This window comes from Anguilla anguilla, chromosome 4 (assembly GCF_013347855.1).
Source record: "Anguilla anguilla isolate fAngAng1 chromosome 4, fAngAng1.pri, whole genome shotgun sequence".
Classification (NCBI taxonomy): Eukaryota; Metazoa; Chordata; class Actinopteri; order Anguilliformes; family Anguillidae; genus Anguilla; species Anguilla anguilla.
The window spans coordinates 58,037,263-58,065,183 of NC_049204.1; the positions used below are offsets into that span (position 1 = coordinate 58,037,263).

The 27,921-nt window shown below is 44.2% G+C and overlaps 1 protein-coding gene across 5 annotated transcripts in view; it reads right to left on the minus strand.

Moving 5' to 3' along the window:
* Positions 1-1,856: 1,856 nt before the first annotated feature.
* Positions 1,857-27,921, minus strand: part of syde2 (synapse defective 1, Rho GTPase, homolog 2 (C. elegans)) — a 34,687-nt gene continuing 8,622 nt past the window's right edge. For 3 of the 5 annotated variants that reach the window (XM_035414442.1, XM_035414440.1, XM_035414441.1), the window contains 6 exons: positions 26,360-27,031; positions 18,758-19,866; positions 15,855-15,981; positions 7,414-7,595; positions 6,648-6,879; positions 1,857-4,247 (listed from right to left, as the gene is read on the minus strand). In XM_035414442.1, coding sequence (XP_035270333.1) covers positions 3,652-4,247; positions 6,648-6,879; positions 7,414-7,595; positions 15,855-15,981; positions 18,758-19,866; positions 26,360-27,031 — 2,918 coding nt within the window. In that variant the 3' untranslated portion in view covers positions 1,857-3,651. Of the gene's footprint in view, positions 4,248-6,647; positions 6,880-7,413; positions 7,596-15,854; positions 15,982-18,757; positions 19,867-26,359; positions 27,032-27,921 lie in introns of those variants that run through there. The other 2 variants (XM_035414444.1, XM_035414443.1) reach the window with 2 other exon arrangements.

The window sequence follows — 27,921 nt, forward strand, 5'->3', positions numbered from 1 at the left end:
TCCGTTCCTGGATGCTGTCACCAACTGTGTCTGTCAGTGTTTCATCGGAGGCTCAGCCACGCAGGCCTTAGATGAGTTGCCAAGTAGAAACCAGGTTCAGAGAGAAGAAAGAAGAAAAACTTCAAAAGCGAATGGCCTTCCTCCCCCCTCCCCCCCCCCCCCCCCTTGCCTTTATTAGTACACTTGCTACTGAAGGACACTCCAGAACTGGAATGTCCTTCCTGAGCAGCTTAAAGCTCCCAGGAGCTTATTCTGCCCAATATCCAGTACAATATAACATCCAAACAGATGGGGGGTGGGGGGAACATGAACATAATCATGATGTTATGGAAGCAATTCATTCATCTTTTTTGATATGGCCTACATACACGTTCTCCGAAAACATCTTCAAAGCAGAAAACAAAGCTTTCTCTGAGCTCCAAGCATTAGCATTCCCAGGTCTGTTTGTGTGAATGTGAGGGGGTCAAATTTCTTGAGAGATTATCTCTCCCTATGGCAGACAGTCATCCCTACTGTCTCCCACTGTCCAGCCACAACCAACTGCCGCCGCGCGGAGTCCGGTTTCACACACACGCAGGTGGCTGTCAAGAATGTTTATAAAAGTGCCCAAAGCACTCTGAAATTAAATTAGAGCACGGGTTCAGCACAGTTCACGGGAGGAGACTGCCTGATATTTAATAACAGTATGAATTCACATAACAGCCAGAAGGTTTTTTTTTTTTCTTTAAATATCCATCTGCTTACGTCACCCACCAAAAAGTGCCTTTACGAAGCGCACAAACAGAATAATTAAACGGTGTAATGGCTGCACATAACATCCAAAAGAGGACATTTTCTTTTCATGGCAATCAACCATACATAAATTAAGAAATCTTCCAAACATGCAGAAGTTACCTGTAATTAATCGTGGCGGTGGGAACATTTTTTTCCCAGCTGTGTGGAACAAATCAGACCGCATATGTTCTGTGAAAGACAAGTAAATTTTTTTTAAAAGGAATTTAGTCGCATAGTTTCTACAATGAGTGCACTGAAGATTTATGAGAGCCATAGCGCCTGACCAGGTGGGACACGTCTCACTGTCTTATGCACTCTCCACTGCTCAACAACATGAACAACAGCCTCTTAACTTCCACCTCCTCCATCACCTACACAACAGCCAACGATATCTAAAGCTGGAGGTCCGTGAAATAGGAGATAACATGAATTAAATTCTAATTTTGTACTGCTGACACGTCTGTGAATACTGGTTGAAGAATTTGGCTCTCCACCAGACAAAACTGTTTTCCAGGCCTCCAGAGCGATGGCCAAAGGAAATTTTCTCTGTTCTTCAGCGCTATAAAAACACACCTTGAAGTGCTCATGTTACACTCCTTTCATACAGCCATTTAAAGTGAGTCCATAAAAACCACATCAAAAAAGGAGCATTTTGCATTTTGTACAGTATGGTGCAAAGATGAAAATTTCCACATAACTGCGGGCTAAGGTGCTCATTAGTGCACTTTTATTGCACAGGGTAATCACTAGTGAAGCATGACTGTCATGAATTATCACCAAAAAAAGGTAGCTCAATTCCACAGGGGATTCCCCACAAGTACAGTACTTGAAAACTTTCATCTTGACACGGAAACATACAGTACAACAAGTATCTACAATTCCCTTCTCACCAGCTTCATCACAGTGCATCACTGAAAAAGACTTCACCTGCCACAGAGCCCATCTTGGTCCTTACATCACAGCAGTGTGCTGGTGAGAAACTTCTGGCTGTGTTAATGAGATTTGACTGTTTGTCTGCTCTAGAGCAGTCATATTTCATCTTCAGTAGACCAGTTTGCAAGGAACTGAAAAGGAACACAATCAACATGTGAAATATATACTTTAATATGACAATACATTTATTTTTTTCCCCAGTCAGTACAAAGTAATATCTTAAGGTTCTGTGATACTTTCATCACATTAGGTTTCTCTTTCCAAAAAAAAAAAAATTGATAACATATATTTATATAGCTGTTCTTATAATGAGCTATGAGGAATGCATTTATACAAGAACAGCAGAGCCAGCTCACATTGTACAATTGCACAGCACTAAACATCACTGACGAGGAAAAGAGAAATTTGCTCCAATGGCATAGATCCCACTTCACTTGCAGTAATGTGTGGCAGTACCTAGAGTATGCTCACAATACTTTTAAAACATCCTGACATAACACAGTCATACACTGCTCAATCAAAAATGTTTCTGAGACAAACATAATTTATTTTTTTACATTTAAAATTTACAGTTGAATAATGTGTGTGAGCAGCTGCCAAAGGAAAAATAAAAGGAACAACAAAATGATATCTATATACAACTATAAACACCCTGGACAGTGAGGGATAAAATGAGCTTGTTTTGACTGTAAAGCTTTTGACCATGTAACGTTCAGTAAATTTAAACCAACAATCACAAACAAAGTTCATACTAACAGTGACTAAATAAAAACATACCAAATATGTACAGATAGAACAAAAAAAACAAACCTTTCTGAGAATATGCATATATTTTTTATATATATTTATATTTTACAGCTACGATAATTTCATTAGTCCCACAAATTATTTAAAAGCACAACACATTCATGAAAAATGTGTACAGATAGCTTGAGCAATCCATTATATGAAATAACTATAGATCAACAATACTACAAGGTAATTTAAATAGGAATAAATGAAAAAATAAGCTGTCAAAAATATACTGCAAAACATTATATGTGTGTATATATTTTTTCCTTGTATTAAATACTGATAATTCTGGATCCCTGGATAACTGAAGAGTTAAATTATTAAGTAAAAAAGTCTCTGTCATAGCATATGAAGTCATCACCACAGTGACTGCTCCAATAAAATGTGAATGGCTAGTTCCCAAGCAATTGGGTCTTTCTGACAATTTGTCACTCTTAAGCATCTTAACTGCTTGAATCTGCACTGTATCAAAAAAAAATGTATATAAGGGGCTAGAAAAATAGAAAATTATCATCTTTATACATGTATACATTGACAGAGAAACCTTTCTTTCAATGGTGATACAACACGTACCATTCATGCCTCAGAAGAAGCATGTGTTTTAGCACCCGGCGAACATTTATGGTATCTCATAGCTATTCATAACTGTACAGTTTGTTTGATTTGACAAATGATTACACTGATAAGGGTCACAGGTCAACCCCAGGCTCCTGCTGCATAAGAATCACCTCAGCAGTCCCAGCAGCATTTCGGGGAATCCTGGAGGAGAGTTCAGCAGCCACTGGTGTCCACCACAGTCCAGCCCATAGCCTACGTCTACTCGAACAAGCTCCCCGAGCTTTGTAAGTGCATCGGTTTACATAATGTACCTCAAGAACTCTCCACTGCCACAAGTACCACCTTTACACAATTAAGGCACCTTTTACACCCCTTAGGGTCAATGGATTCTTCTAATAAGAAGAAAAAAAACAAACAAACAACAGTCTAAAATAGCTACCGAGCAACACTGTAGGAATGCCTATGGCAGGTAAGAAAGCCCAGAAGAGATTGGCGAGAGAAAGCGAGAGAGGTGCAATATCACAGGCTCTGAGAAAGGTACCCGGCAGCAAAGTGGCTCACCAGGCCTGAGCCACACCACTCTTTACTTTGAAGTCAATAGCCCACGTTGAACTTGTTCTTATTCAACTCCCTCTCCAAGTTGCCAATCAAAGTGTCGATGCTCTCCTGCAGATCCTTGAGGTTGACTCTGTTGCTCAGAACCGGGCTGATCTCCTGGATTTTCATGTAGGCCTGGTAGGTGTGCTCTTTGGCTAGGTGCTCCTGGCTCGACAAAATGTCACCGGCGGACTCCTCAGGCTGTCCGGTATCCTCCGTCTCCTCTTTCTCAACCTCCCCCGATCCATCGTTCTCCTCCGTGACCGGAGGTTCCTGCTCCCCCCCTTTCTCCGGCCCCTCCTCGGCGCTCTCCGCGTCCTCCGACGGCACGTCATCGTAGTCCGCCTCTTTGCCGGCGCTCTCCGTCGGGGGCTGGAAGTAGCCGTCCCCGCAGCAGCTCCAGTCCCCGGCGTAGCGGTTGCTGGGGCTGTCGAGGCGGCCCGGTTTGGGGCGCAGCACCCCGGCCATCTCCGCCTCGCTCAGGTTGAGGACCTGGGGGCGCTCCCTCCTCCGGCGCAGGTACTGCGGAGCGGCCGGCGTCTCTGCCGGCGCCTCCCTCACCAGGGCAGAGGTCTTGCCGTGGGGGTCCACCACTAGACGAGAGAGAAGCGGGAGATGTTTTTACAAGACTTTTTAAGAGCCTTAAGGGGGCAGAACCGAGGGGAGAACCACGTGCCATGCAGCAGAGAAGCATGCCAAACCCATTCTGCAACACACGAGTTACAAGTGTTCGTTTCTGCTGATTTATTACAGCAAAGTTGGGAGTCATGTCAATACACCTACATCTTAAGGAGTTTGTGTTGTAGAATATTTGTATATTCTATCCACAGTTTAACTTCCCCGTCAGGTGGAATACATAATATAGGGAGAGATTTTAAAACTTCTTTGTTGAATGAAAACACAGCAAGTTCTGGCCACTTGCAGGTCAAGAAATATGACCTACATTGACCTGAGAGGGGCTTCTTCAGCCACAATCAGAGAACGTTAGTATGTCTGTCATCTGGAAAAATGACTGAGCTCAGTTTAGTGCAGTGCACTCAGACACACCCACCGCTCAGTTACCTGTCTTCCTCTTTACAATCAGTGAGTAACTAACTCTCCGCCACCTTTAGTTGCTTCCTATAGTGAGTGATGAAAACAAAAACATTGCATGGAATCAAACCTCACAATTCTTCTGCTAGGAAATGCAACATTAATTAAAGCAAGCAAATCACTTCTTTATATAGGAATGGATTGCTTCACTCCTGTCATGTTTGAAAAAACTGTGAAGAAAATCTTGAAATGAAACACCCATTTTCATAAAAGAAAATTTTCAAAACATTTGCTCCATTACACAAATTTATAAGAAGAAACCCATACAAAAAAAAAAAAACGTAAGAAGAACAGTTATTTTCCAGTAACCAGGGGAACAGAAAAGAATCACAGTTCCATTTCCTGTGACCATGGAAAGAGGAAAAGCTGGCAGATTTGTGGCTGATCCCAGGATATGGGGGAAAGCCTTGAACTCCCAAAGCGCTTCATCATGTAAGCAGGGGAGTTTCCCCTCTCGGCCTCCAACGTAACAGACCCTGCAGAGTCCCTGATGGTCTAAAAATATACTGGCCTTCCTGCCCCCCCACCCCTCCCCCCCAACCCCCCAACCCCCCAACCCCCAAACCCCCCAACCCCCAAACCCCGCTCCTCTTTCCTCTCTGCCACGCAACGGCGTGATCTTTCCCTGACCACCTGCCCTTTCCTCAAACACACACACCAAAGCACACAGTCGCACGGGAGCGCCCAGTCATCACACACGGTCCCCGCAGCTCAAGGAAGGACTTGGTAAGAGGTTGAAAATTTAACCTAATGACTGTGAAATGTTAGGGGGGGGGGGGGGGGGAAGCGCTGGGGCTAAGGTTAGGTTAGGAATGCCGTTAATTATAGATGGTGCGCGCTGCTCTTAAAGCCAAGGAAGTCGATGGCGGGAGGTGGGAGTGATACACATCTCGGGTTGCAGCTTGATTCAGTGTAAAATTTCAGGTGGGTGAGGGTCAGAGGGTTTCAACTGGCCGGGACTGTAATTTGACAACGGTTCAAAATCAATCCCCAGCTGGAATTTTGCACCCTTCACATCATGAGCAGCCTTTATTTGTAGCAGATGTCAGATATCTGTAATTAATGCCACATTCACCCACATTTCCAAGCACGAGAACGGTGAAATTAGGTTGGGTCATTCAGGGTTATTTTTAAACTATGTGGATGTACAAGACGGATGTTGCACGCTAGTATTAGTTACTTAAGCCACAGCCACATCGACTGGTGGAACAAACATCGAGCAGAACATTACCCACAATGCAAGGGTTTGGAGCTGGCGCACATATTTCCTGGCACATTTGCACAACTTATAATTCCTAAATGCTACTCTAATTCCATTCTCCACACCTATGCCTTTCCCAGTTTATAAGTTACACATTCCATTCTAAGCATTTCTGCTCAGGCAGAGGGGGAAATTAACTGCTGACATGAAATGCTGTGCAAAGAGATAAAAGATTATCTTCGACCGCAAGGTGCAGCGTCTGTTCTGGATGGCAATTTCTGAAATTGCCATCCAGAAAAGCACTGTGAAAACCCATTGTTAACATGCTTTCAACTCATGATGAAGCACCCTGTGGACTATGTCAGTTCTGGAGTAAAGAATAGCTGTTTGCAATGCCATGCTGCTAACCCCAGATCAAAGCCTTAAGACCATTATTCCCGGGTAGGGTTTTAAATCAATGGTCATGGCTAGGAGACGGCTGCCCTGGTCCTTTGTTGAGTGACAGCAGGACACGGTTGTAGCCACAAATTTAAAGCATCAGATGTTTTTCGGTACCATAAAAAGAAACAATGCTCCAACTGTTAGTTAAACATGGGGTTTGTAACTTGTCTCCACTAATAACTGGCAAATTGAACAGTCCACTGAAAAAGGGGCACAGAAAGATAGAATCAGGCAGAAAGTAGTGGGTACAGTAGCATACCTGGCCAGAGCTGCAGGAGATAGTGCAGCACCTCGATGTGCTTCTTGAAGTGCAGGGCACTGGCCAGCTCCTCCGAGTCGATGAAGACCCGGTTGCTGTGGCAGGAGGCCTCCTGGCGCTGGCTCAGCAGGACCGGGCCGAAGCAGACGGCCAGGTTCTGGCACGTCATCTTGTTCACCTCGTGGTGGGAGGCAACCAGCTTCAGGTGGTCCAGCAGCTTCCGCAGGGTTACCTACCCACCCAACCACAGACAACGCAAGTCAGCTAACAAAAACGGAAGAGATCGCTAAATAATAGTCAAAACACAGCTCATAAAATGAAGACATAAAAAAGATGAGTAATGCTCTTCAAATTTCCTGTTATACACTTTTCCGGCCACCAACCTGGCGCTAAGCCTGAAGTTTACACGTGTACAAAGGGTTCTGGATCGAGTGCTGATCTCGACAGAATGAGTAAAGCTCCATTCAGCCACTGAGGCAGGACTGAGGGCCCTGGCGGCTCCCGACACGCTTGCACACACTGCCCTCGAGGAGCCCCGCTATCGGAACCTGATGAATGCATGTTTACGTCTGCCAGCAGCTGCAGGCCCTCAACCCAATGTCATCCGGGAGGCGCTGCCACGCCAGGAATGTCAAGGAGCCCCAAACAAAGACCAAGGTGTGGAACGCGAGCTTTCTGCCGGAAGCCCCAAGCGGTGAGAACAGAGGAGGCCAGCACACGCCCTCCCTCGCCGTGGCAACCGCGTCCGACCCGAGGCGCCGTTTACCTTCTCCACCTCCGGGAGGATCTCGAGGAGGCCGACGGTGTGCTCGGAGTCGGCGGGGTCGTTCTCGCAGCCCTTGGGTCCGATGCGCAGGGGCCTCCTGGCCATGGAGTCCAGAACGGCCTCGTACAGCTGCTTGGTTATCAGGGGCGACGGCAGCTCCCGCAGGTAGTCCTTCAAAACACCTGGGGACGAAAGGACAAGACGCACGGCTATTACAAACAAGCACTCACTCAAGGGAATGGAATCGCAATCACTGTAATAAAATTAACTACAATGATTAACAGGTTGGCCAGCATTGTTTTTTTTTTGTTTTTTTTTACGACAGAGCTACCATTTCCCATGCCTTAACAGGGCACCACGTCTAATCTAGGACATTAACCTGTAAGTACTGTATGAATCAGCGCAGTTTTTTTATTGAGTCATTGTTGTACATTTTCAGGTTTTTAGGCAGTGTGGGCTGGCAGACTTTGGTAAGCACAAAGACAGCCTATTGTTCTGGTGTATTGTATGGAGTCTGGTAGGATTCCTGATTGGAATCAGGCGCTATGCAGCAGCTTGAGAATGTGGGGATGTCTAGGAGGGGGGGCGATCACAGCTGTGACACCCTCCCCAAGGCCCAAAGAAAGAAAAAAAGAAGCCAAATATGAAACTTACACCAGCTCTCTTCACAGAAAATAAATCAAAGGCATGCCCATAATTCATCAGGATGAACATTTTTTTCTTTTTAATTTTTCCCAGCATGCAGAAATATACTTTCTGTAAATAAATAGGCATTCAAAACTATCAATGAATCTCAGATCTTCACCCTAGTCTAAAGGAAGTTTCAAGTCTCCAGTCTCTCACAACAGAAGCTTTCAACAGGTACAACTGCCCCTACGGTCGTACCTAAGGACACACAGAAATTACAAAGCATGCAACTTACAGTCACCTCTCACAATGGCCATGAGTGTTTAATGCAAATTCACAGGTGGGGCCAATGGCAGAACTTTAGATTTTATACATTTTGCTGGTATTATGCGCTTGGCTATATAAGTCAAATTACCATTTGCATAATGGTCACCAGCGCAACACAGTTGGTGGCCATGCTGTTGCCCGCCCACAGGAACTATATTTATGTGTATGATGGCCACTAGTCAAAGCATAGTTTCAAATATCTCAGCTCATAAGAACATAAAGCCTTTAGGTGTGTTTGTATTTAGGCTAATTTTTCATGAAGGGTTTGGCCAAAAGATTTCCATTGTAGCTGTGGCTAGCATAGTAACCAGCTGGCCAGCCACTGCCTGGCTATTGTTCTATGCGCTGCCATGATGTTCACTTGTGTCGTGGCTATCCCAAGTCACTTTGCATGTATTGTAATGTCTAACCATAGATGAGATTGCATGGGTAAATGATTTTTGCATGGCAGTCACCTGTACATGCCCATTTTTCCTTACTCCCCAAGGTGGCTGCCTCAGACTGGTTTGTAATGTATAAAATTTTTAAATGGATTAAAAAAATACATAAATAAATCACTAACCACTATTTCAATCACAAATCCAGGTGTTGCCTCAGAGTCAAAGCAATACCGGCTGAGTAGCTAACAGACTAAACCAAATTGGCGAGCCATGCATCTAGCTGATGAGAGTATTATAGATTGCAGCAGTGACCCTCATCAGATTTCCAGCCACCAGGGCCATACATTCACGAAGACAGGTTCAGGCTGATGGAAGTGGGTTTGCAGAGGACTGCCCTATCACTCACATTCACTTAAGAGATCAAGCTGCTTCAAAGCTAAATATTACATAATGTGCTCATTACAGGACCGTAAATCCGTCCGGAAATGTACTCAGCATTACCAGAACTGCCGTAAAACACTGTGCAGTATGGTGCTCGTGTCAGACAAATATTTCCTGAATTTTTACACATTTATGTCATAAAAAATTACCAGCTTGCACTAAATTCAGCTCCACATGTCACAAGGGGCAGGCTTATATAAACTAATGTCCTGGTTTCAGAGAACCGGATGCTGTCTCATACATCATATCTCAATTAATGAAATTGAAGAAATGAAATGAACAGTAGGCATAATTCATTTGAGACAAATAAATCTTTCCTTAGATTTATTGTGGTTTCTCTACATCAATCTCAACAAACAAGGCCAAGAAATGTTCCCACAGGACCTGTAAATGGCTTGAGAAAAATTTAACTGCATTTAGACCAAAGAAAAAAATGCAAAGGAAACAATAAAACACTTGCAAGCAAAGTTGTACAACTGAATAAAAAAAAAAAACATTGTGTAATCCGATTCTTCTGAAATCGCTGTCAAGTATCAACAGTTACAGTGTTTGGCATCGCGCAAAACCCAAGACAATTTTCCTTCCTGCGGATACAAATTCTGATGTTAGTATGCACAACAGGGTCTATTAGCTACGGTCTGTACTCCGGCGTCTGATCCACCAGCATGCTCCATTAAATCAAGACCTGACACGTCTTAACACAACAGCAAAGATGTGTGAGCTCGGGCTTGTTCATTCCAAACCAGCGGCCGCCACAAAAGTGCAAAATAACAGTCTTTCATTCCTCCAAGGAACAAGACCTTGCAAAGTCTACTACCAAGGTAAACACTTACAAGTGGATTCTTACGGGCCACATCATCACAGACAGGTAAATATTTTGTTGTGGCGCAGGCATAGGGATTGGAATAAAAAATGTATTTTGTTCGCAGGTTCTCTACATATTTGCACCAGACTGAGGAACCAGCACACACATTTTTCATTTTTAATCATTAAAATGGTGAGGTAGGTAGGACATATTGACACATTTCAAGAAGTAACCATTGACAAATAAATAAAATGCTTAGTGTAGTCATCTACGTGCATTCCAATGCTTGTACTTCAAAATGTAGTGAAAATCTCTGTAGATCTGCACTTAGGTACTGATGAGCAGATTATTTTTGTTATCCACACCCCAGTCTGTGTTTTCACCTGTCAGAACCCCTGCAATTTGCCCCTGCCTCCACAGAACATGAGAGAAAAATCACCCACTCACAACTGCAACAAAGTGTTCTTTGATAAAGAAGTAACAGATTAAGTAGGGCACACATGTAAAATAGTTCCTTGCACTTGTCTTGATATTAATGCCAATTTCGCTAAAACATGTTTTATCAGGAAGAATTTGATTCTGCAATATAAGAACTTCATGTGGAAAGGCTTGGCAGTTTTTATAATCAAACCTGAAAAGATTACATCGCCTCCTTAGTAGGCTAAATACACACTATGTACACAAATTAAAACCGAACTAATCGAAAGCAACTTGTTTACAACACTGCATTCATTTCAAGAAAATGCCTCCATTTACATTCTCTACACTGTCAATTTTAATACTGATTTTTCCCATTTAAAATGAACCTCCTCGTTTATAAAAGGGGGAATAAAGTAAGCAAGAAAGTAACTACATAGCAGCCAAAAAAGAAAAAAAACACCTTTTTGTCCCTTCACAACCTTAGCTACTCCATCTGTAATAACAGCAAGCTGGTTTAATATAAACACCAATAACCCCTGTGCAAGTGTGAAGTGACCCAGAACACTAAGAATGCTGCCTTTATGTGGGAGTAAATCATTAGCCTGCTATGACTCAGCTGCATATTTGCTCTGTTTTAAAGAACCTTAACCTCCATTGGCTGGGCCAGGAACTCAACACACAAACAAATCCTGTGACAAAGGCAAGGTCAGGACTCGGGAGCAAACAGGTGGGCTTTGCAGGTGTTTCTCGTTTTCACAGCTTGTCCAAAAGGCAACACGCATTCAAATGCTCATAGTCCAATGAGATGGACAGTGGCCAGATTAAAAGAAAACAGAAAAGCCTGCAAAAGCTGTAAGTGTATTTATACAGAGATATAACCGATTTTCTTAATTCTAGTCAGTAGTGATAACTGTGCTGAGGAACCTATGTTGTGTCCAGTTTCTGAAGAACTTCTGCAGACACCGTCCAGTTAAATTTCCTGTTCGGACTTTCCTATCACTAGTCTAAAATAAAACCCCAGTGAAACCCCAGTGAAAGCCCTGCTCAACAATATGGGAGTGTGCAGGGAGGCCACTGTTGACACTACTGGTTTTACATCCGTTTAGACTTCCAATATCCAGCATCTCCAACAGACCCACTTCTGACCTTATGCTCTAAAAGACAGATGGACGGGTACACTACCAGCACAAGAGAACAAACAGCGGCTTGTTCTGTCCCCCGGCACTGACCGGGAGAGGGGTGCAGCCCAGTCCACTACTTCGCGTGCGATTCTGACACCCACACAAAGTTGTACCTCTTTGTATCCAGGGCGCCTCCTGGCCAGCCCAGAGTTCAGCTAATCCCCAATGCATGAGTCAAATACCATCTGTGTTTGTTCGGCAACAAAGGGGGCACTTGTTAATGACTTTCCATGTCTTCACACAGCGGGGGGTGGGGGTGGGGGGGGGTCAGGATCCAGGACGCAAGTTAGGCCCTATCCCCACCGACTGACCTCTTACACTCAGCCTAATCAAAACACTGCCCTCACCATCTAAAAGAAAGGCCTCAATATGGCAGCCAAAAGTAACAGTAAGCAACACCATTCTCATAACTACATTTATAAGTACAGCGGGGCTGTTTAGTCAGTTAAACACAGTTGTAATTCACTTCTCATACATCCCGAACAATTTTAAAAATTTATATTTTATCCCTTTTATCTCATTTTTCCTGACACCGAACTCAACCGAATCTGCTGATCTACCATCAGCAACCCTTCCTGCCGACTTCAGGAGGAGACGGCAGACGCATGACTCCTCCGATTTACGTGACGCCTATTCTCTCTATTTTCCACACTGCAGACGCACCACCAGTCATACACTGCCCGTGTCATCGAAGGACAACGAGGTCAGCGTATTCTCGGTTTGTGTGTCCGCAGGTGCCTGGTCTGACCAGGAGTGGCCGCTAGAGAGCGATGAGACCAACGGAACTACCCGGCTTACCCCCTATCATTGGCCGAGCCAACTGTTGCCTCGCCAATGAAGACTTCCAGCCAATGGCGTGTGACCAAGAACACCCAGCCACAGGGCTCACGCTTTATCTTCGGAACAGGCGTCTTTACAGCAAGAGCCACCCAGAGGCCCAAACTACAACTGATTCAAAACTCTGTTGCTAGATCATTGACCCATACAAAACCACATGATCGCACCACTGCAGTTCTGCACAGGCTCCACTGACTGATTTTCTGTATAAGCTAGCATCTTTGTTATTTTCTTTATCCTCTGTACTTTGTGTCTTATCCCGATTTCCATGTAAAGTGTCCTTGGGTACCCTGAAAGGCACTTTACAAATAAAAAGTACTGTTATTGTTATTTATGTTTTTTAAATTATTATTAAAGAACAAAACCAAAACACAAAGCAAAGTGAGACAAAACTAAAAATAGGAGCAGAAAGCTTAGCTAATGGCTCTAAACAAAGAAATCCAGTTGATACGGAAGTTCCCCTGTGATACACTGCAAGAGATCATCTGATGGAGGAATTTACTGTCCGATGCCAGCTGTCCCCAGCAACCCTTTCTATCCGTGTGCCTGAGGAGGATCTGTCCGATGGCACACGGACTTGCCAACAGCAAGCCCTGGAATGCCTCAGAGTCAAATAAGGTGGAGATCCATGACCTTGGTTAATTAAAGTTACTCGTGCTTCATCCCAGTCCACCAGCTGTTATTCGATTAAAACACCACAGGTCACCACACCGCTAACCCCTGTGGCCTATTCAGCTAATTCTGCTAATGGTAGCATGCGAAGCGGCTGGAGGCAGTGACAGTAGTGCTGTGGGTGATGGGTTGAGTGCTATGACTAACACTGTACTGCAGCCTTGAGCTAAAGCACTTTACCCAAACTGCTCAATGAAAGGTTCAGTGGTATAAGTTTAAAATAAAAAAGGACATTATCAGAACATGTTTTATATTTTTTAGAACACACACACACACACACACACACACAAACACAAACATACACACTTTATTGGGATCAAATTTATTTTTGTTAATTTTCTGAATGCTACAGTTTTTACGGCCAAGACAGGCCTTTTCAGTGCCACTTGTCTGGATTCTTGTTTAAAACAAAAAAAGGCCCATGCACTGCACATGTTTTGCAAGCTTTGGATTGAACTTTGACCCCAGTTAATCCCTTTCACTACCTCTGCTTTTTAAATTAGCCTTGTGACACGCAGGCCCTCAGCTCCTCTCGTTTCCCTGCTTATTAGCTGTCCTGATTCTCCCATCCCCCCCTTCAACTCTCAACTAGCCCCCTCCCCCTCCCTGGCTATCTGCAACACCCACTCGCTCCGCAGAGCTAATTTAGACAGCAAGCAAAAACCAACAATTCACGTTGGTGCTGGCTCTTTTTTCCTGACCCGTTCAACTGTTAACTGTGTTCTTTACCCTGACATGCAAATTCATGCGGATCAAAGCAGACATGATACAAGATCGGCATTGTGGGCCTCTTCGCAAAACCAACAAGAGCCCTCGACTACAGGCTTCCAGTCTTCCTCTTTTGGAGGGAGAAAAAAACATGTGCAAGTCTTTTCCTTTACCCTCTGATGTCTTTCTTGTTGAGTAGAATTCCCGACTGCTAAAGTATGCCGATTACTGGGCGACTATTTCACTTCACTGACAATCCAATTTACACAGATGTTTAGATTCACAACATGGTTCATATGAACTGGCTACAATGTAAGAAGCTATTATAAGAAAGCAGAGGGCTTGTAACTTTGGACGTGTAGCCTTCCTGAAGCTGCCCATCAAGGTTTGAATGCGCCTGGAGCACCTTCAGCTTGGTCAGCAGAAAAAATGAGGGTTTGCAGGCATTTTTTTGTTAATGGTTTCAGATGACTTAGAATGGTCAAGAGATAAGAAGACCGTATGTCTCAACCTGGAGCAAAAAAATGACATCAATGTTGCCTGGTTCATGTTAGGAGATTCACTTCAGGCCCTAGCAAGAACTAACAAAATACTGTGCAGAATGATATTCCCCATTAGACTTCTGGCAACACACGTGCAAGAATGCAACTCAGTGGTAACAGTATGCATTATATCCTCTGTAATAGTTTTGGATGCTAAACACTTGTGGTGTTCAATTCTAAGCTTGATAAAGTACCAGATATACTCTGGACAGGCTGAAGGGCCAGTTCTGGTTTTTATGCTGTAACAGGCAAACCTGAGGACAAGTAATCAATTAACTTTGATTTGATTAATCCACTTGCCAAGGCCCCATTGATCTCCATGGTGCTTTCACATGAACAAACATTTCAATACCATATACAGACCTGGTCATCAACACCCTGTTCCGTTTTGTTTTTTCCTAATTTAAACAATAAGACAGCCCTCACATTGAATACAATTGTGAATAGGCTTTGAAAGTCTATGTAGGCAATTTATGGTTTTCTTCACCACTCAATCCCAGATCTACTGTAGGTAGCAGAAAAATGCTGTCTTTTTTTCACAATGAAGAATGCTCTGCTCAAATTTGGCTTCAGACCAAGAAGACAAGTGTTTAATTTCTCTTTAACAGTGACTGCATTGTGCAAGTACACACAAACTCGCATAGAAACATATGCTCACACACACAGGGGTAATTATAGCTAATTATGTTTTCTACTCATTTAGATGCTGCCAGAAATAGTTAGTGTCTGAGCATTCTTTAAGGCTCATATGGATTTGCAGACTTGACTATACAGTAAAGCCCTTCTGTTTCAAATACAACAGGACAATTTCAGTTCCAGTTTAATTCCAGTTCGAACCGCACAGCCAACCAGCTACTTAATGCCATTAGAATTTGATGTAAAGCACTAACACTTATTTATGTAGTAGAAATTACTCCCATTAATATCTCAACCATGAATTTCGCAATGGTTACGTGCTTTAATAAAGTAAGTCGCTAACAATTTGCTATATTTAAACTGCAGCAAACGGTCGCATTCCACCACGTCACGCCATTATCACTCAAGTCTCATAGTAGTCCGCCTGCATGAGACTTTGCTTGTTTGCAGACTACACAGTTGGCATACTTTGGTAGAAGTATTAGTTCCATGAAACTGCGCATAAATTAAGATCTATCAATGTTTGAGAGTAACCGTGAGATTATATTTTGAAAGAAACATTACTGTTCAATGTAAAGTTTTGCCACTTCGAAGCCGCAAGAAGATGGGCCCGTGAGCTCCGTTTTATCAGGGCGAGCGGCAGCGTATATCTAGAAGAACTCCTCACATTTCAGCGTAACCATCTAGATGAACAGATACTACTCCGGGTAAGTAAAAACATACACCATATGGCCAAAAGTATGTGGACAATTAAGAACCTATCAATATCCTCTGAGTTCCTTGTATCTTAATATGGGTAATAACAGGATGCCTGTCAGTGTTGTGGTACAGAGCAGGAGCCCGGGGGGTGTGGGGTTGCCTTTACCTGTGATGACGTTGATATCGGGATACTGGTTCTCAGACAGATCCACGTCGCGACTGTCCCTCTCAAAGGCCTCCCTCAGCTCCTTCTTCACTGCAGCTGAACCACAGAGACGGTACAGCCCCACCACCTGTTAACATGCATGCACCACTCTCAGTCCAGGAAGCGGGGCGCTCTGCTGAATGCAAGTAGCCTACATTTGTGTCTTTAATGGTCTCTGAATTTGTAGCGCAGTCTAAACTGCCGTTTGCCTTAACACATCCTCTCACACAATATTATCAGCGCTGAGCACAGTCAAAATATACATATCATAAAGCATATTGAATTTTCCAAAGCACAACTGAGCACTCCATGTTCCATAACGACGCGAACCAGACCACCCCACCCCCCTTCTTTGGTCACAAGGTACAGGAAATTAAAAGGGAAAAACAATAAGTGTACCTAAAATAAATGAAAACTGCACATGCAAACAAGACCAATCAGGACAACACATGATTGTAGCCCATACAGAGGCTTGTAGGCATTTCTCCCCAAGATTTGTTGCTGTTTTCCAATTAATTTCTACATAATAAAATCATGATGATAATATTATGCTTATCTACCAAAATGCTTACAACATATCCAAGAGATAAAAAGCTTTCGACAGGTTTACAATTTCACTTCTCATTTAAATGCCTTGGCTGATAGTAATGCTGGCCTGAGTCAGCAACTGTTGAAGAAAGGTGAGCTTCAGAAAGCTTAATAATGCAAGTAAGAGCTTGATTCAAATAACAACACCCATCAGAGAGTTTTGACAGAGCTTCCTTATAGTATGTTTTTACTCTCAGAGGCACATTTGACAGTAAATACACTTCTGATGACCAATCAAATTTAATGACTAATACTTTTTTTTTTTTTACTACTAAACCGCTTTATATCACTGGTACAAGTCTCTCTTTTCTTTGCCAGCAGATTTCGGTAGATTCCGTCGGCGAGCAAGCCCTCGACTTTGGAAAGGCATGCCAATTTAACAGGCCATTAACACAAAACAAAGGCAATGTGTTTACTGTGCCTCGCCAGCATGCACTAGTCACGCTTCTGTTCACGTTCTCATACGATCAGGCCTCTGGTTTATCAACAGGAAGTCAGGCAATCAGACAAGCTGTGTTCCCGAATAGTTTTATCTGCCAACCTCTAAAGATGCGTAGCACGACAAGTAGTATGACTACATGAATCACAGAATTACAGACTATAAGGCTGCCTAGCCTTCTATGTCGATATCATTTTGTTCCATACAGCATGACAGTGAACCAGCATGAACAGAAAAGGTGGGGATTTTGGTTTTCTACGTGTGCTAACAGACGCCAGGAACTAGCAGACTGTTATAGCGGGAGAGTTCCTTTGGCAACAAAGGAAGCCGCATACATTGGCTGAGAAGAGTTCCTGTGCTATCTCCCAGCGATGAGCGACGCACATCACCAATAGGAAACAATAGCTCCGGCTCAGGCTAATTAAAAAGAACCAAAATATTTCCTGTGCTGAAATATTTGTTTCCTGAAGTACTCTGAGTCACCCGGATGTCCAGTCCAGGGAAGGTCTGACTGTTTGATATTTAAACAGCAAAGGAACCGACAAACTCAATTGAGCAGGTCAGTGAGTGGAGAGATAGCAGCTCAATGGGTCGGCGAAAGACAGTTGCACCTGCGCTATTACCAATGACAGAGGCCATCACCTTTTGACCTCTCCTACCAGCGCAGTTTGTAATAACATCTAGCAACCTACTGCCAGTACTGCCAACTAACAATGAAAAAAGAAAAAAAAAAAAACTCCCAGTCTTTGTTTTCTTTCTAATTTAAAAAAAGAAAAATCTGCACAGGGCAGGATGTCAGGAGCTTCTGCAGGAAAGGTGGAAGTTTTTCCAGGTAAAGAGAATGTGGGCTGCGGTATTTCAAAAGTCTCTTAGCTCTCGTGACATTCTGGACATGCCGAAAACGAGCCTGAATTTCGTTCTTCCCTCGCTTAAAAAAAAAAAAAAAAGTATTGCGCCAAATCGGCCCTCGCGGCGCACGCTGTGTTTAGGCGCACACCGCGCATGTGCCTCGCACGCCTTCCTGAGACGAAACCGTCTGAGGAGCTGGAAAACATCAACAGCCGTAGCGCCCGCGAGGCGTGCTCCGTTTTCGCGACAGGCGTCCAGACCCATTTTTCCGTGCCGGCGAAGCCTCTCTCTTTCCCTCCTCTCTTTCAAAAATAAAACGTGCTCCAGGCAAAAAGAGGCATTTAAAGAGATACCGCCAGCCCGTCCCGCATGCCTCGGTGACACGTCCTATAAATTCCTCCTAATCTGGCGTAGACCCCCCCCCCTCCCGTCGCAGACGGAGGCGAGAGGAGGCTGGGATAAGGGCCCCTACCGCTTTAATAACATCCTGCGTCTGCCCCTGCTCAGCACCAGCTGTGCCTGCCAGGGCCGCGTGCTTTTCTAATTAATACAGAGAGCTCTCAGGATTAAAGGACAGGCCCTGCAGCCCGCGGCTGATAAATGCTCTTTATAGACCCGGGGCGGCCCGGAGCGGCCCCCGGGCCCCGCCGGTGAAGGATAGCGCGCGAGCGGCGGCCAGACACTTTTACTGCCAGCGTCTCCACTCCAATTAGGAGAAACGAAAGCCAGGGTCTCACTCTGGTGACAGTGGCTTCAAAGAGGGGGGAAAAATGAGATTTGGCATATGTGCAACAACCCCCCGCCACCCCCCATGTCCCAGTCATAGAGCCCAATAACACTACTTTGCAATGCTATCACCTATTAAAATAGCACTGTAATCTATATAGCAGTATACAGATATATAACAATGAAGAGTCACTTTAGATGTTTGGCTTGGACAGTCCACAGTGGATACTCTCTCCTAAAAGCAGAACCCCGGAAAGCTCACCTGGCAGCCCCGCTTCTCGATCTCCGTGATGCACCTCTCGATGAGCAGGGGCACCATCAGCCCGGCGCCCTCCCGCTCCACCACCCTCCAGGCCTCCACCCCGAACACCAGGGGGTCGCGCTCCACGTCGGGCCCGTCCAGCGAGTTCTGCCACTGGTCCATGAGGTTGAGCTTCACGTAGATCATGCCCCGGGGCTCCAGCTTGACGGCCAGCTGGTGCGTCTTGGTGACCCTGAAGAGGGTGGGCAGCACCACCGTTCCGTGGCAGCACACGCGGTTCTTGCGCGGCGTGGGCTCCCAGCTGAACACCACCAGCTTCAGGTGCTGGGCGTTCTCCAGCTCGATGTTGAAGGTGTGGTCCATGTCCAGGAAGGTGGTCCTGCAGGTGAGCAGGGCCGTGCGGGCCTTGTTGACAGAGTCCACCTGAATGGCGCAGTAGACGTCGCGGGAGTCCATCCGGGGGGGCTTCAGGTCCTCCGCCCCGTAGAAGTGCAGGCTCATCAGGCCCGAGATGTACTGCGCGCACTTCGGCTGCTCCGTGAAGCTGTAGTGGCGGAAGGCGTCGATGTCCAGCTCGGTGCCGTGCAGCTTGGGGCTGCAGTTGGCCGGGGGCTCCTTACTCTTCCCTGCCTTGCCCTCGGAGCCGTGCTTCCCGGACTTGGCCACCAGCTCGGGCGAGTCGCCGTCGCTGAGGTAGCCCCCTTTACTGGCGGACTTGGAGCCCCCGCTGCTGCTCTTCTTGCTGTAGCTGTGCTGCGTGGACACGCTGCTGTCCAGGTGGTAGCGGGAGATGACGTTTCTGCTGGCCGCCGTCTGGCCGACCCCGGGGGACAGACGAGCAGGGCCAGGGCCAGGGCCAGGGCCAGGCTCCACCCCGCCGTGACTTTTTGGGGAAGAGGGTCGTGGCTCCGGCAGGCTAATGCTGGGGGTCCCTTTCACGCTCAGCTTTCTGCTGAGTTCCGGAAGTTTCTTCATCTTCATAGATAGTTTCCTCACAGTGCGGGGAGACTTGATTTTGTCTGGAAAGGACCAGTTGATGGCGCTTCCCTTTTTTAGGGGGTTGGGGCTGGAAGGAGGTGAGAAGCCAGGGTTTGACAGTTCAGTGCCATCTGTGGGAAACACACGAAACAAAATGGCCAAGGTTAGCACAGACACAAATCGTTTGTGGAAGTCAAATACAATGGCATACAACATTTAAGCAACGAACAGAGCAGTTTTAAAAATATATCTCTGTCTCAGGCCACTGACTTTTATGATGTTTTAGGGAAAAATAGAAAAATAAAATAAAAAAAGCATTGCTGGTAGTTTATTCTTTGGAGCACAATAATTCAACAGGAGGTCATACGTTATACATCATCACAAGACTTTTAACAATCAACACAGGATCTGTAAATTAAGTTCAGATTCCTTTTATTGACTGAAACAGCTCTAAAGAAAGACTATTACAAAACAGTGCATTGAAAAGAGATTGCACACATCTCAACATAATACATTCTTGTGGTCTCATTGTTAGTTTCATTTCATTTAATCCAATCTTAATCTAGTCCAGTCTAGTAAATGAAATTTAACACTGCTTCAGCTGCTTTTGCAGGCTAAACCATCATTATTCCAGCAAAAAAACATTAGAAAAATTAAATAAAAATTGAAAATTTTATTGCAGGAAAGCAAAAATACATCTCAAAACAAACAATTTGTCGAAGAAACACTGTCGAATACGCTGTAGTTCTAAAAACATCTTTCTCAGGCATGGCCTTGGAGAACCTTTGCTGAATACGTCTGCTGTTTGCGTAAGAAACGTATTCATTTACCCCACAAAACCTCCAGGGCAGACAACTTATTCTTTTCTTTTGTGTTGAGTTCACAAGGCTAAAGTAGTCGATCTGTGTACTAATCTGTCTGTCTTCAGACAGAACTGGGAACATGGCACACAGATTTTTTTCCCATTTTAGATTAAAGAATAATTTGTAGAACTAGGGACTCCCACTGCTATCCAAATCTTTGAAAAAAAAAAAAAAAAAAGACATTTTTATTTGTGCTACTAACAGGATGTCCTACTTCAATACACTCTCTCTCTAGCACATTAGAGGAAATCTATGGCAAATCATCAGCGAAAACATCCAGCACCAAAAATGCTCAGAAGCAAAGTTTCTGAAGGAAAATTAAAAGATCAAGTCTTGAAAAACGCACATATTCTCATTTCATATTTTATATGAACGCACCAATGGAGACAGGAAAAAATGATTATTCACCAAACGAAGTTGGCATCAATGAGAAGACTTTGGGGCCAGGAACCAAAATAGGTTTTAACATTTGGTCTTCAAAAAAAAAAAAAAAAAAAACATAAAAAGGTGACAAAGATACTCGGTCATTTCATTTTGTAACCACAGAAATGGGCTCCGGGGACAAAGTGCTTCTGTTCCCTCAAATTTCTCACTGACGCACAATTCTAGTTTTGTTTTTGTTTTTAACTGTGATTCCTCTGCACTCCTAAAACAAAGAGCGGTTCTGTTGGCTCTCTGCAGCAGTGAGCAGTGGCAGCGGCTGCCAACGGGGCCAGCTCTATTTTCAGAAGGCCTGCTGTGCTATTCTGGCAAGAGTGGGACAGGAGCCGTGGGTCTCGACAGATGAGAGACAAAGGCCCCTTGTCCTGCGAATCAGAGCCCAGCTCGACGGCTGGGCAGTCCCGCAGCATTCCGTAATAATCACAGCCATGTTTAGCCCCCCCGTTTTTCATGAATATTTCCCTTTTCAGTCTTCCTGCCAATAATTTGCGCAAATGCTGAAAGAGGAAGCTGGTGGAGATGGTGTCCAGCTCGGGGCTGGATCCCACAAGGTGGTCACTGTGCGCGAACACCCTTGGAAATGCCAAGTAACATCTGTGGGTCTGAGGGCCCAACTTTGAAGGAACTCACTGCCTACAGTACAAGTTTTTCAGGGCAGCTCTGTACAGTTTGCACATCCATTCACGCACACTTCCTGGAAGAGCCTCCAAAGGAAATTGTACCGAAACCATTTTTTCCACAAGCCTGCATCAGCTTTAAACCAGACCGTGGAAAGGAAAACCGTTTCGGAATTTGGTTTCTATTGTTTGAGTTTGTTTCTATTGATTCACCTCTCCCAAATGTCTCCACTTGGAAATGCCTTTGAAAGGAAAATTCTGAATGTATGCAATTCATTAAATAAAATGTTTGTCAAAAAGCTAAATGTAGAAACAATAGAGACATATTTTCATGAAAGGCAGCTTTTCTTTATGCACAGATACAAGCCAAATTCTCAGTTCATTTCAGAGGAACTGGATGGAGAAGCACCTTTTTAAAACATACAAACATCACACGCATTTAAAAATTAGAATTGCTTTGCCCTTGCCACTCGATATTATAACCGTCCCAAGCTTCAGGCAAAAACAGCCTGATCAGCTGATACCTCATGATGAACGTGGAGATATTGTGCCAGATCGCCAGGCAACAACACATCTGCCCCGCCCTGCGGCATCATTCACACCGAGGCCATAAATGCAGACACCGCTCCCTGCCCGAGGCTCTGCTACCCCTGGCTGAAACCCTACCCCCAGGGCCGAGCCACGGATCAGAGGGTGAAAAGCTGCATTCCACGCACTGGAACCAGAGAAGACCGAACGACTCCTCCGCAACCAACCCCCCCAACCTCAGAGTCCTCAGGCGCCCAGCCTGTAACACCCTCTGACAAAGCACGGGTCCCCGTTCGCAGCCCGTGAGGGCTCTTACTAAGGCCCGGCAGGGACAGGTGCTGATGGACCGGGAGCCGCTGCTGGTCGAGTAACCAAACAGGGGAGGCTAAAAAGGAGCCTACTGCCCTATCCTTCAGCCCAGTCCTTCCTGCACGACCACAACCTCAGATTATTGATTTTATTTATTTTTTTATTTTTATTTCACACAAAAATAAACAAGCACCACACATGTATGAATAAATGTTACCAAGTTCCTGTTCTTCCCTTGATTTCATAACAGACCTATGAACCACACATATTTAAACAAAAAAAGACAACAGAAATAACTGAAGAATTTGGTTGGCAACAAAGTTAAATAAAATACTAGATCTATGAAACACAGGACAACAAGAGGTTAGGTGCTTCTTTATAAAGGTTATAAAAAATCCATGCCGTCTACCACAGGAGAGGGCATGCAAGGCTTGTCACTGCCAGAAGATGGCTGCTCGCCCATGTCTATTTCTCTCAGCTACAACCTCAAGCCCCGTCTGTATTATCAGACTTGTTGTCTGAGGCACCCAGCACGTCCCTTGATTCAAACAGTCAACTCTAATCAAATTACCATCTAGAACCATTCTTCCCTGATTTACCATAACAACCATGAAATAGTATCTAATGCACTGACAACACTCATAACTCAATGCCTCTAGTGTGCATAAAGTTGCATGGAGAAAGCTCCCAATGATGGCTTAACTTACTGATGGTATCAGACTGCAGCCAAATGGAACAGCTTCTGTCTCTGCTCCATATTCCTAAATCACTGCAAACATTGGAACCTGACTTTAATAACACTCAGTCTCACTGCAGCAAGGTGAAGAGACATTTACAATTTGAATGGTGTGCTGCTCGGTGCTCTATTTGTGTTCTCTCCAAATCACAGAGCACTTGCTCACACTGCAGAAACCTGGGACTCCACAAGGAGCCATTAACTGTTCAGGGTCTGGGCAACACTGAGGGTTCCTTTTGTTTTTCATCTCCCCGCCCCCCCCCACATGGATACGCCTGGAATGAGGCACTAATCATGGGGTCTTGATCGAAGTGGTGGTCCAACTGTTCCTTACATTTTACAGTTCAGCGTCTGCTCTGTCCCACAGAACTCTACACTTTACAGCAATGTAATGGTTAGGCTGTACCTCACGGTCTAAATACATTTTAGTATGGATTCACACATTCTCAGTGCAAAGCCTATAGCAATTTCAATACACTCTTTCTTCCATTTCTGAGATAAAGTTAAAGTTAGTTACAACAATCGCAGGAATATTTTACACAAAATTAGTAACAAAATACAACTGTAGGAGCTACCTGGTGTTTATTTTTGATGTCTAAAAATGTCATCATTGCTGAACAATTTTGAGGCATAGATTGATTTACAGAAGTTGATTTACTTTTAATGAAAAGGCTCTTACCTTTCAAACACGTGAGAGTACCACTAGCCACTTTGCCCAGCATGCTGCAGTCACATTTAGATAGGATGTCGACTCAGATTACATCCCGAAGGATTACAGGCATTTTAACTAGCTGAGAGAGGCAGTGGCGTGTCAATCAAGACTCATCACCATGACAGCGCAACAAGCTACTTAACAGCACTGGCTAAGATAACCACCACTGGCTGCCTCTGTGATGTCAAATAAATGCTGGGGTTTATTGAAATACTACACGGGATGGCACTGGTAAACATCACAGGCAACCACAAAAGTCAACAACAACCAGTTCAAAAAAAAAAAAAAAGAACTCCTTTCAAAACCAAGCAACAAAGACTATCACAATATTTCAAGATTCACCGTCTTTGTATGTTTCTTCAAAAATGATGCTACTACATTAACAGAGAAAAATTGTTTTACACTAATATTCAACAAGAAACTGTAAACATTTTAGTATTTTATAATGCCATAAAATTGTCTTGAACAATAAAAACACTAAATTGCAAAAACGTTTATTGGTTAGGGAAAAATGATTAATACTCATTGACTTGTTTAAATTTATTCACTGATTTAATTTAGCCTAATCTTTGCTGTTGAGTGTTCAGAACCCGTTTTAATCTTTTACGCATTAATTCAAATCCCTCCTTGTAAACCCCTCCACTGTAAAGGCCTTGGCGAGGGCAGCACGTGATTTCTCTGAGAAGAACCACAATGTGGCCCATCAAAGAGGCTCTACTTGTTTACCAACTGTCACTCATGCCAGTGTCTTTGCCACAGTGACACACGGACAAGCAGAGCATTGTAAATGGGCAAATATACCCATCTGTTCATTGGGTATATTTGCACAAAACAAAAAATACTTTTTTAAACTATTGAGTGATTAGCCTATGTAAATATAAATAGCCGAAAACAGAAAATATTCTTTAAAATGAATACCATTTTATTTAAATGTATATAATCACGAGAAAACACTTTTTTTTAGTGGAGCATTTCAATGTTTCTCTAATTTTTATTTCCTCAGAAAATGAATTTCCTATTTATTAATATATTATAATTATATTATATAATATTAATAATAATAATAATTACACATTTCATACTAAGTTGCACAAAGTGCATACAGATTTAGCTTTACTTACATATTTACCTTCACTTATCTCTAAACCACTTGCTATAAGCTAGTGAAGCCTTAAAGCTCACAGAATGACACACAATATAACTTTCTCACAAAGATGCCCATAAAAGCCCAAACTTTCCCCGGAAGAAGTTCATATTCCTTTGTTTCAATGTTGTTATTCAGCAGTGTAGCCAGCAAAAATATAAAATCATTGGTCACTCTGTGCAAAGATACTGATTTCGACAAAAAGACATGGCTGCCTTGAGAGAGATTAAGAGTGCCAATTCTGTGCACTCTTGGGGGGATTTTGCATGCCAAGGGTAATTTTTCCCAAAAATTATAATTATGGGTTCAGTCTGAGATTTGTCAAAATGACAAAGCTGCTGTAGCCACATCAAAAGAAATAACAAACACGTTTTATCAATGATGTGTGCCACCTTTCATTATACATGACATTGTGTTATCATATCAGTGCACAGCAACACAGTCTCAACTCATACTAATAACTGAGAATGGTATGAAATACAATATTTTCAAATTCTTACGGGCTACTAAAGTTTCAATTCGGCCTTTTACAACTAAGATTGCAGCTGATGAACCAAAGTGGGTAGATAATGTGAGAAAGGATTGTGTAACCAATCAAATGTAGAGAGGAGGATTAATTGACCAGGGGTAGTGTTAGTTCTGTATGAATTTTACCAGGACATCAGGGCCAGTTATCTTGGTTAAATGCCTTATTCAAAGGGAGCTGTAGCATTATGCCAGGACTTCCGTAGACTGGCCAGCAGGGTGACAGTAATTCCCTTTGGGAGTTCTTTCTCACCCAGAGTAGCCGCATTTGTAAATGAGTCAGTCTATTAAGACGCCATGACTATAAGTGCACAGCGCCCTGGAAACAAGAGAGCTCAGCTGGGCTCATCACCTCCACTGAGTCAAGATTACAAACAGAGGATGGCTGTGATTCATTTGACAACAAAAACCAAAACAATATAATGCCTTTTATAAGCATATAATGATACTTTGGGCGTATGTGCCCACCCACTTGCATTATGTAACAGGATACGGAGTAAATAGGAAATTATGCTTAAAAGCAACGGTGGAAAGTAGCTGACCTTAATCGATTAATAAAAATGTTGCCTGCTCTTAAGTGACGAGGCAACACTTTTATTACACAGCCATCTACTGTTGCCCGTGGCTATTTTTGGTCTAACCAAGATTAAAGAGAGCCAAGGTTTTGTCCTCTGCATTAAGAAACGCTTGCTGAAAATGACCACCAGCAGATAGTTTTCCTAAACGATTTCTGAGGAGATGGACCGTACCTGAAGCCGTGGCCTTGGGTGCCGAGTTTTCGTCTGCAGGCTTGCACGCGAACATCTGCCTGTGCAGCTGTGCGGGCTCCGTGGAATGTGTGGTATTTGCGTGACTTGCCTCGTTGCCTGAGCTGCCTTGACATTCCCCCGCACCCTCCAGACCAGTGGGAGACACCCCGCGAGCCCGTTCAGAGTCCCTGCCGCTGCTCCTCCTCTGGGGGGGCGCGCGCTCTGGCGCCGGGGGGACCTGCAGCCGCGCCGCGCCGCCGTGGGGGCCCAGCTCGGGCTCCTCGTCCTCGGGGATGGGGTTGTACCAGATCTCCCCTTCGTCGTCGGCGTCGTTCTCCTCGGCCGGGTCCACAGCCCTGGGCTGGGCGCCGGTCCTGGCGTGGGTCGCGGCGACGTGAGAGAGGTGCAGACGAAGGGGCTTGCAGTGAGCCACCGGGGCTACGGGGGGCGCCGGCCTGCGGCCCTCGGAGGGGGGTCCAGGGGAACCGGCTGCCTGACCGTGGTCCTCCACTGCTCCCGTGGTAGGCAGGCCATCCTTCCCAGAGCTCTGCTGAAGCCAGTTGCGCTTCTTGGAGACGGTGATGGTGTTGAGGGGGGACCGGGTCTCACTAAATGCACTGACTCTCAGCTCCCTGGTGGCTGTGATGGAGCTGTGGACATTTTCAATCAAGGCTGCAAGGGAACAAGCAAACATGAGTATCCTAGCATGCACCACACTTGTTCAGCCACTCACATGATCATCAGGAGATATTATCCTTTTAATATATAGCTGAGAAGCACATAGGGATATCCAGGCCATACCAATAGATAACACTGCTTTGCAGACAAATGGCAGCCACAGACTGTATACGCATTTAAAGGTAACTCTTGTACTCAAAACAAAGATGCCCCATCCATTATTCCTCAAATCACTGTGCAACAATGGCTTACAAGTAGATTTTCTTTAGTATATTCCTGGAAGGATAACTATGTGCTTCACTGGCTTATAGACCACAATTGTATCATGAAACATATAAGGCTTAACTGATAGTGATTTGCAAGTAAATGCATCTACATTCACAATGTCTGTGTAACATTATATGATAATTAGCCTAAGTAAGAAAGGTATCTCTCTCTCTTTTTCTCAGTCGGACACATACTATATATGAAGAATGAATGACCTACTGTGGGTTTATCCTCAATATCTGAGAATGTAAGTTTAAGAGAATGTAAGAATAAGATCCAAATCACTATTTCCGTTTGGACTGCTAGTAGTTTACCCTACCACTAGAGAGATATTTTCATGCATTTACTACGCAGTTAGAATCTGAAACGTATCTTGCTTGCATGTGAGAAGTCTGACCGCAGTTGGTTTTGTTTTGTCCTGATCTACTTTGACCAGGCACAAACTTTTAATTATAAGTTGCAAGCCCTTGGCGAGCCACACCAGCAAATTAAATGTGGATGACTTCCACCCGAGGGTAATGTGCATATGCAGAAATAACCGAGGTCACACAGAGAGTGCTCCGAATTGCGGAAAAGCACATATTCTTTATCACAGTGCAAAAAAAAAAAAAAAAGAA